The 10,655-nt window shown below is 37.7% G+C and overlaps 1 protein-coding gene across 1 annotated transcript in view; it reads left to right on the forward strand.

The window, feature by feature from the left end:
• The window catches only part of LOC115081337 (C-type lectin domain family 2 member D-like), a 52,713-nt gene extending 51,387 nt beyond the window's left edge, over window positions 1-1,326 (forward strand). Inside the window, exon 5 of the mRNA XM_029585820.1 lies at window positions 678-1,326. Within this exon, the coding sequence (XP_029441680.1) occupies window positions 678-795 (118 nt within the window). The 3' untranslated portion in view covers window positions 796-1,326. The remainder of the gene's footprint in view (window positions 1-677) is intronic.
• Window positions 1,327-10,655: the final 9,329 nt, after the last annotated feature.

Here is a 10,655-nt window from a genome sequence, read left to right on the forward strand (position 1 = left end):
CTCCCCCTTTTTGTCTTAGTTTATTGCATATTATTTTTTCTTCTTTTTTTGGTTTCTTCTCTATTAATACTCTACACACATTCTTCTGTAATTTCAGTACATATCTATTTAATGCTGTTGTTGTAACATTTAATGGTGATTTAGTAACTAATCAATTTTCTTATTTAAGATATTATCAGGTTGCCTGCATGTACACACATTTCTCCTTTGCATTTTATCTATTTATTGTATGCCATTTGATATTTGTACATAGATACATACATTGTTTTTTAACATGTTTTTATTTAAATTTGTACACACATTTATATTTATGCATACATGTTTGAAGTCAATTCCATTTATGTTTTTATATATAAGTATGTCTGTTTATATTTATTTTCTTATTATTTAATATGATTTAATATTTATATAATACTACATATTTCATTTTATTTGTTGTTTCAAATATATATGTATGTGTGTCTTTCATTTTATTTGTTTGCCACCAGCCCCTGAGGCAGCTCAGATGAGCGAAACTCGGCTAGCGTCGGGCAAGATTCAATAAAGTCCATTTTTATACCTTTTGCACGTTTCTACATTTTTACTTTTAGTTTCCCTTTGCCAAGGTTCAGTACACATTGTTTCACTTTTTTTTTACTTGATGCTCTCTCTTACAGTGGTTTTCCTATGTGTTGCAGGTTTAGCATTTCACAGGAATTGGGATGTGCCTACCTGACTGATGCCAGCGTCAGGAGTGCAAACTGCCTCATGTACAGAAACTGGATTTGCACCCAACCAGCACAGCACCGTTTTTAGGAAGAGCATGGAAGGGACTTTGCATATATACATTTGTTTTTTTTAGTTTGAATAATTTTTATATTGAAAGGTATAGTAAGTACAATCATAACAAAATCTTGAGTACAAAACATAACAATACAGTAAGTACAATGCATAAATGTATTAACTAACCAATTACCTTTCATTATGTGAAAGAAAAGAAATTAAAGATAAAGAACAAAGATAATCACAGAAGAGTGAAAGAAGGAAAGAGAAATGAAAAACTACAGTCACCCATAAAAGGAAAACAATCATATCAGACCTGATATTTGTGTAATTATGGCAAGTAGAACTACCCAGCATCCAAATGTAATGATACAGCATATTCGTCAAGCGGCTTCCATACCTGAGACCAGGATTCAAGTCTATGAAACTTAATTGCCATAGCTTTCTCATACTTACTATACATACATACTGAATTCCACCACATATATTCAGAGAGTAAATTGCTCTGCTTCCAATTGGCTGTGATGTTATGTAATGCGGTGAGCATTAAAAAATCTAAAAGTTTGCCCTGAGCGAGGCTGAGATTAAGGACTGGATCTCTACTACGCAAAATGACCAATGTGTATGAAATAGGACAGTTAAGGGGAAGTATAAGAGAAATAATGGACCAGATCCGGGTCCAAAACCGTTGCACCTGTGGGCAGTGAAAAAGCATGTGGGATAAAGGGCCATTAGGGCCGTCACAGGACCAACAAGTATGAGCCTGTAGTAACCCTGCTCTGTATAATTTCCATGGAGTCCACAATGCTCTGTTCATAACAAAGTATGAGGTTTGGGTTAAACTCGAGGATAAGGAAATCCTAACAGATTTCTGCCATAGGTTTTGCCATTGGCTAGCATCTAAATGAACATCTAGTGTGGACATCCAGAGGGATTGCAGTCCTGTGAGGGAGCAGAGTGGTGTCTTTACCTTAAGGAGTTTATATATTCGGGAAGCAAGATGACCTTTGTCTCCATAAAGCATGTAAAAAGAGAGCAGATAAGGCTCGGTTTGAGACATAAGATTGGAAGCAACTGCGTCTTTAAGAACATGTTGTAACTGTACCCAGGCATAAAACTGAGAAGAGGGTAGACCAATTTTGTCCTGGAGGCGAGCAAACGGTAATAATTGTCCGATTTCCAGTATGGTAGAAAGAAACCATATCCCATATTTTTGCCATATAGGCCAGTGAAGAGCCCGGCCACCTACTTTAATATTTGGGTTATGCCAAATCGGAGCAAATTTGGAGAGTGCCCAGGTAGGAGTATTAGTTGGTCGTAGTTTGTCAAATATAGAGATTGCGAGTTGAAGGGACCTCAAAATAGGGTTGGTTCTGGCGCGAGGGGATAGTGGTATACCAGGAAAGTATTCCATTGGGGCCGGGGGCAATAGGGACTGTTCTATAGATAGCCACCGTGGGGAGGTAAATGAAGAGTTCTCCGTTGAGAAATAATGAGAACCCTGTTGAAGAATATAAGCTTTATGATATAAATAGAAATCTGGAAAATTAACCCCCCCATACTTAGTAGTGCGTTTCAATTTGGCTAGGGCAATCCTGGGAGCCTTGTTGTTCCATAAGAATTTAGTAAGGGTCTGATCTATTCGTTTATAAAAGGTTTTGGAAAAGAAGATAGGTATCATGGAAAGAACATATGTTATTCGAGGTGCAAGAACCATTTTTATGGAGTCTAACCGTCCCCACTAGCTCAGATGTAAAGGGGACCAAGCTAGTATGGCATCCTTGAGTTGGCGAAGGGTGGACTCTTCACATTGGGAAATTGTTAAATCAATGTCCATATGAAATTTGATACCTAAGTATTTGAGGCCACTCTTCACCTTTTGGATTGGAAGAGCGCCTAAATCTACTAGGGAGCCTAGAAAATTTAAAGGAAGCATCTCAGTTTTATGCCAATTAATTTTATACCCAGAAACCAACGAATAGGTAGAGATAAGGCTAAACAAGGAGGAGAGAGAGAGATCAGGATTAGTAAGGAAAAGAAGGACGTCATCGGCATACGCTGACAATTTATATGTATGGTCTCCAATCTGAAAACCCTCTACTTTCACTGATTGCCGTATAGATAACAGCAATGGGTCCAGAGCCAGGTTGAAAAGCAGTGGGGAAAGTGGACAGCCTTGCCGGGTGCCTCTATGCAGTAAAAAAGGGGACGAAGAGTGATTATTAACAAATAAAAAAGCCGTAGGAGAGGAGTATAAGGTTTTAACCCATGATAAAAAAACTGGGCCAATACCAAACCATTCCAAAGAGGCCCACAAAATGGGCCATTCAACACGATCAAATGCCTTTTCCGCATCTAATGATACGGCCACAGCAGGGGACAGTAAGGATGGTGCTTGGGTCAAAATATGCAGGAACATGCGAGAATTGTTAGTGATCAATCTATTTTTGAGAAAACCTGATTGATCAGGGTGAATAATAGAACATAGTACCCGGGACAGTCGTGTAGCAAGTATTTTTGCAAAAATTTTGTAGTCCGTATTTAGTAAAGATATCGGCCTATAATTTGATACAGAAGCGGGATCACGACCTGGCTTTGGGAGAACCACTATGCTTGCCTCAGTGAAATTAGATAGGCCAGTAGGAGAAGAAGAAAGCATAGATGTAAAATAAGTATGCAGATGTGGAGCAAGCAAATTTTTAAAAGCATGATAAAAGTCAGTGGATAGACCGTCGGGTCCAGGAGCCTTGCCCAAAGATAGTGCTGTGATAGCTGAAGTAACTTCTTCCTGGGTGAAAGGGTTGTCTAACATGGAAGACTGGTCAGCAGAAAGCACCGGGTGGGCAATGTTGTCGAGAAAACGATGTATTCCGTCTGCAGATGAGTCAGCTTCGGCTTGATATAGAGTCTCATAAAAAGAGCGAAACTCCTGAAGAATAGTGGTATCTGTAGTCAGGGGTGTTCTAGTGGAGGACAAAATCATTTCAATTCGTTGTCTCTCCTGTCGTTTTTTGAGATACGAAGCCAACAAGTGGCCACATTTGTTATTTTCAGCATAGTATGTCGCTTTGGTACGAGAAAGACCTAGCTGAACCTGAGAACTTAAATGTTGATTGTAGCGATACCTCGCTTTCAGCAGGTTAGTTAAGGAAGACAGCATCGGATCAACAATATGCTTGTGTTCCAATGATTCTACTTCTTTTTGCATATTGATCAGTGTATCACTGATCAATTTATTTATTGCCATTTTTTTTCATTGAAATTTATTGTTGTTTATTTATTAATTGTTATTTCATTTATTGTTTTTTGTTAATTGTTAGCATTGTTATATATATATATTTTCTGTTTCTTGGATTAACTATGTTCATTGTAAACCGCTAACTTGAAGCGATAGTTACTGTTCATTGTAAACCGGGGTGATATGTATATTATACAGGAACCTTCGGTATATAAATTCTTAAATAAATAAATAAATAAATAAATCACGATATATTCTTTTACATTTAATAGAATAGCTAATAATCGAACCTCTAATCATCGCTTTAAAAGCTTGCCAGAGAACATCCAACGATACCCCTGCAGTAGAGTTGAATCGAAAATATTCCTCAATTTGGTCTTGCGTGGTGGATAGGAAAGTGGGGTCCGCCAAAAGTGAGGAGTTGAATCGCCATCTATGCTCCGTAGAAATTGGAGATATCAGTTTAATCGTGATCTGGATAGCTGCATGATCAGATAGCAGAATAGGTTGTATAGAGGCTGTGGTGACGCATTGAATCAGTTGTTTAGAAACGAGAAACAAGTCTGTTATAGAATATGTGTTATGGGGAGCTGAGTAAAAGGTATAATCTTTAGTTGTGGGGTGCAACAGACGCCAGGGATCGGACATTCCATGTGATTGCATTAATGCCTGCAAGGCTGTACAGGATTTTGTTATATGTGGACGTAGTTTAGTTGTCCTATCTAGAAAAGGGTCTAAAACCTGATTAAAATCTCCTCCAATGATTACAGGCGACAATGGGAGAGTAAGTATGCGAGCGAACATGTGTTGAAAAAAGTCTGGGTCATCCACATTTGGAGCATATATATTTAATAAGGTGTAGGCCTGTTGTGCAATCTGGATTTGAGCCAGTGACCACCTACCATCTTCATCAGCCAATGAGTGGAGAAGTTTGGCATCCAATCTTTTATGAAGTAGAATCGCAGTGCCTCTTTTTTTTCTGACTGCAGGACTGAACAACACCTGGCCCACCCACTGTTGTTTAAGTTTGAGTGCCTCATCAGGAGAAAGGTGGGTTTCTTGTAGGAAAGCGATGTCTGTGTGAATAGTTTGGAGATAGGTCAAAACTTTTTTCCGCTTGATTTGGTGTGTGAAGCCGTTGACATTTAGGGAGGTGATTTTGATATCATTGATTGATGAAGCCATGATTCCAGATAACCATCATATGCTGGGTAGTAAGTTAGCACAATTATGTAGTAAAGACTCTTGGGTGAGAAAAGTAAAACAGGAATGAAAGAAATACATTGTGTCTAATTTTTGGACTCAAAGCTTAGGGCACAAGAACATTTCAAATCAACAAGAGGTTTTCAAATTTAGTTTATTTGGCTTCTTAAAAGTCAATGTTCCTGTGAGATGCAATATGCCCTCTATCTGTAATACCTAGCATCTCATCCAACACAGGAAGAGAGCCTTCTTTTATAATTAAAACATACAGTATTGCCGAAACTTCCAGAAAGGTGTAACCGCCCACAAACACATGATTCTGTTGTCATGACAATCTATCCTGTATAGAAAATGCTTGTGAGGTCATACTCCATTCACTTGTAAAAATCATACTATACTAGTCTTCCCTGAAACCACCCTTCCATAGTTCCTGTATCATCCTGGCTTTGATGCAATGTGTTCTCTTCTGTTCTTCTTTTGTTCTTCTTTGTTTGTGTAAACAAATAGCCAGTCTCTAGTTTGAATAGAAACTCTGCATGAATTCCGTTCTTTGGAGCCAGGACTTAATTAAAACTGTCCCCTCAGGGGCATCTTCATTCACCTGGCTTCTTGTTCGTTGAAATAGACATTTGTAAGACAAAAGCCTGCATCCTGGACCCAGTTGTCATTAATGTCTTCCTGGCCTGTAATTATAAGCTTTGCAGAGCCTGCCAGTAGGTCGATCTCAGGGATATTCTGCAAGTCATGCTCAGAAAAGCACTCAGAGTTCATTCACCTCTGACAGGCTACAATACAGCAAAGGCATCTGGGAGTTCTTGGTTTTCTGCTCAGCCTATTCTTCATTTCCCTCTATGGGACACCTTTAATGGACAGGTGTCACATCAATCAAGCTTCGATGATAAGCCATGACAGAGGAACTTAAAAGTGTATCCTAACCACTAACCTTGGTATGTATCAGGTGTAGTGCATACGTGTGTGTCCCTCTAGATTCCCAATTAATATGAAGAATGCTCCCACAAGCATTCACTAGTTAATCAAACAATAACATCAAAACTAATTTTCACTAGGTAGCTATTAGCTCTATAATGGAGCTATACAGATACCTGCATTATAAAAAAAAACCCTACTTCATAATAACATAATCACATATGTTATCTTTCAGAATCAAGTAAGTACATAATAGTGGTATAGTATGTAAAGATATGTAAAGATAAGTACACAGAGAGACTAGTATGAAAGTACTATGTTTCTCATATAATACTAGATATCTTGGGCAAATCGTTTCAAGAAGTACTCTCATTATGAACAACTACCCAGGATAATATTCATTAAAATGACAAGCAGGAATATAATCAATGCACCTTACCAGAAAAGTAAAGAAACCAATAAAATAAAAGAAACAAGAATCAATAGAAGAGCTCATACTGTGTTGTGCATACATAATGTAAAAGTGTTGCAAAGCATAAGACATATTCTAGTCATATGCTGCAGTGATGGAAGAATTCTGTAGGGTATTTATAGTGCTATCCAGTATTAGGACAACAAACTGTAGCAGTGGAAGCACTCACTGTATGGACAGTCCTAATTCACTTATAGCAGTCATATGTACAAGAGATAATACCTCTGTGTATGGCAAGTATGAATTATTAAGGTAGATGATGGCTAGTAATACTACTTCGTCTTCAGATACTTCTAGGGGAAATGGGGCTCATACCCTTCTTAAATGATGGTAAGCCTAAGTATATTTGGGGATCATCATAAAAACAAGTGAAAGCTGACTCTGTGAAAAGTCTTTAACCTATTATGTAATCTAAAACAAACTAATGTACTTTGCAGAATTGATAAACCATCAGTGTAAGACTTTACACAGGGAAGGAAGGAATGTCATATAAATAAAAGACAGAAATAAGGAAAATTATATCTTCCCCTTTGGAATCCTAAATAGAAACCAACTAGCTTATAAATCACAGATAGAGTTTATAGTGAAAAGGCCAAAATAAAAAGAAAAGAACAATGAGCAATTAATATGCCGAAAGATATAGTAATAGAATGTTGCAGATCCCTATAGCAGAGCTCCTCATGTGTAAGGTCTGTATTTGTTTCAAGGAGAACATAGAAACATAGAAACATAGAAACATAGAAATGACGGCAGAAGAAGACCAAACGGCCCATCCAGTCTGCCCAGCAAGCTTCACATTTTTTTCTCATACTTATCTGTTTCTCTTAGCTCTTTGGTTCTATTTCCCTTCCACCCCCACCATTAATGTAGAGAGCAGTGATGGAGCTGCAACCAAGTGAAATATCAAGCTTGATTAGTTATGGGTAGTAGGGAAAGTAACCGCCGCAATAAGCAAGCTACACCCATGCTTATTTGTTTTACCCAGACTGTGTTGTTCAGCCCTTATTGGTTGTTTTTCTTCTCCCCTGCTGTTGAAGCAGGGAGCTATGCTGGATATGCTTGTAGTATCAGTTTTTCTTCTCCCCTGCCGTTGAAGCAGAGAGCTATGCTGGATATGCGTGAAGTATCAGTTTTTCTTCTCCCCTGCCGATGAAGCAGGATATGTATTGAAAGTGAAGTATCAGGCTTATTTGGTTTGGGGTAGTAACCGCCGTAACAAGCCAGCTACTCCCCGCTTTGTGAGTGCGAATCCTTTTTTCTTCTCCCCTGCCGTTGAAGCAGAGAGCTATGCTGGATATGCGTGAAGTATCAGTTTTTCTTCTCCCCTGCCGTTGAAGCAGAGAGCTATGCTGGATATGCGTGAAGTATCAGTTTTTCTTCTCCCCTGCCGTTGAAGCAGAGAGCTATGCTGGATATGCGTGAAGTATCAGTTTTTCTTCTCCCCTGCCGTTGAAGCAGAGAGCTATGCTGGATATGCGTGAAGTATCAGGTTTTCTTCTCCCCTGCCGTTGAAGCAGGGAGCTATGCTGGATATGCGTGAAGTATCAGTTTTTCTTCTCCCCTGCCATTGAAGCAGAGAGCTATGCTGGATATGCATTGAAAGTGAAGTATCAGGCTTATTTGGTTTGGGGTAGTAACCGCCGTAACAAGCCAGCTACTCCCCACTTTGTGAGTGCAAATCCTTTTTTCCACATTTCCTCTTGCTGTTGTAGCTTAGAGCGATGTTGGAGTCACAGTAACCATGTGTATGTTTATTGAATAAGGGTATTGTCTCCAGGCAGTAGCCGTCATTCTGGCTAGCCACCCACTCTTTATTGACGGCCTCTTGATTTTATGGATCCACAGTGTTTATCCCACGCCCCTTTGAAGTCCTTCACAGTTCTGGTCTTCACCACTTCCTCTGGAAGGGCATTATGAGAACAATCTCATAATAAATATCACAGGCTCCACTAGTAAAAAAAACTTTGTGAAAGAGAATGAAACAGTCATTAAGTAAAATCTAGTAAATAGTGTCATAGGAAAAGATATTCAAAGAAGGGTTCAGCGAAAACATTAGAATAAGAGATAGAATATTGAGATATTAAAGATCAGCAAAGTGATTATCCTAAGTGCAAGCTGCAAAACAAAAGAATAAAAATAGCTTATAACTTAGGCTGGTGTGGAAGAGAAATATAAAGAGATCTCCCTCTTGAACCCTGAATTATCATATTTAAATCACAATGAAACACATCACCCTCTATGTGATCAAAGCAGCTTCCATAGATAGAGATAGAAAAACCTAGTACATATACATTTAACTGATTCAGCATATAAGTATTATAAAATCTAAGACTGGAAAATATTACTTAACTTGGAACATACAAACTAATAAAACCAGCATCACTTCAAATAATATTATTAACTTGAACACCTAAGTGCTGACAGAGAATGAAAGAACCTAAATTCTGCATAAAGTCATTCCCACAGAACAAAGAAAAACACAAAAATCAGGTATAAATTGTAAGCCTTGCAGTCCATATAATAGGTAAGAACGTCTGTGACCAAGACTAATTTCTGCATTCAGTGCGTATATAGTTCTTTTAGTAGGATTCAGTGATGATGTCAGGGCAGAATCTCTTAGCTCCTTAGATTAGATGCATGTGTATGAAGTCAAACCTAAATAAAAGTGCAACAAATCCGATTAAGTAGTAAGAAAATACTTTTATGTCACGTACTCCCTATATTTAATTTGCCAAATAATCCCCACATTATTTCAAAACATCATGCAATGGTCCAGACCACAAACATAAATACTCAGACTGTACATTAAAACATATATGTCACAGCACTGACCACATAATGCATGCATTCATTCATTCCTCCTTGTACACATGTAACATAGAACAGACAACATGACAAACTTTTGAGCTCAAAAAGAAAAACGTATTTTAAAATATAAAAGAATTGGATCGATCCACAAAAGAAAACAAAAACTCAGGATTAAAAATAGAATAGATCTATTAAAAATGAAAAAAGGAATCAAACTGGAATAAACTGCATTCTTCATCTCCCATAGATCAGAGACAGATGCGCTTTGTGCTTTGGTACCCTGGAAAGAAATCTAATATATAACAGTTAATATAATGATTAAAATGAAATTTAAAAATGACATTACAGGTTCCTTAAAAGTCAAACTACTGATATACCTTAATTCAGAAAAAAGCAGTCATAAAGCTACTTTCCTTTCTCTGATGGTCCACCCCTAGGAGGCGCTGTCCCCTGTGATAAGAGCTACTTCCTTTTACAAATCTAAAACCTTTTTGTTTTCCTATGCTTGTGAACTCCTAACTCGCCTTCTAAAAGAGAAACTTAAAACAAACAACTTTGCACTTAATTAGAAGTCATTTTATTTCCATCCAATATGCATATGTTCCACAAAGTTCTTACTACCAAATCCTGTAAATACCCTAAATAGAAATACGAATCATTTCCAAAAGCACAGACCTATCAGCTAGGTGTCTGGAAGTCTGCAAAATAAAAGGATGGCACATACTAATATGCATTAACCAAAAGTTTTTCTTACTGGCACATAAATAGATAATAGGCATTGCTACTTATTTCTCTGCTGTTCACCGTCTCACAATCTTTCTCCTTTACATATCGTCTAAACCGTCCACAATACAAACGTCCAATACCTGAACTCCCATCAAAACAAGCAACCTAATTCATTTCCTTTCTTCTAAAAGTTAGCAGCTACTGAGGTATAATCAAAACTGAGAAATATTTATCATCCTTACTGCTGCATGCCGTCCGTTTATTTCTGACCTGTGTTTAAGTTAAAATAAATCCTATCTTCACACAATTAAATGCAACTGAATTACATCTTTTCTCTACTTTTACCCAAAACATTCTAAATTTCTCAGCACACAGCCTTCTGCATATTCATAAATCTCTTCCCTCTTTAACATTACGTCATCTCTCATCCCTAATATTCACTTTCCCCATACTTTCAATACAAATTTCTGTTTTCACATTAAACAGATCAATTCATTAGTCCCTCTTCTATCCCCTTTT

This window comes from Rhinatrema bivittatum, unplaced genomic scaffold (assembly GCF_901001135.1).
Source record: "Rhinatrema bivittatum unplaced genomic scaffold, aRhiBiv1.1, whole genome shotgun sequence".
In the NCBI taxonomy this organism is placed as follows: domain Eukaryota; kingdom Metazoa; phylum Chordata; class Amphibia; order Gymnophiona; family Rhinatrematidae; genus Rhinatrema; species Rhinatrema bivittatum.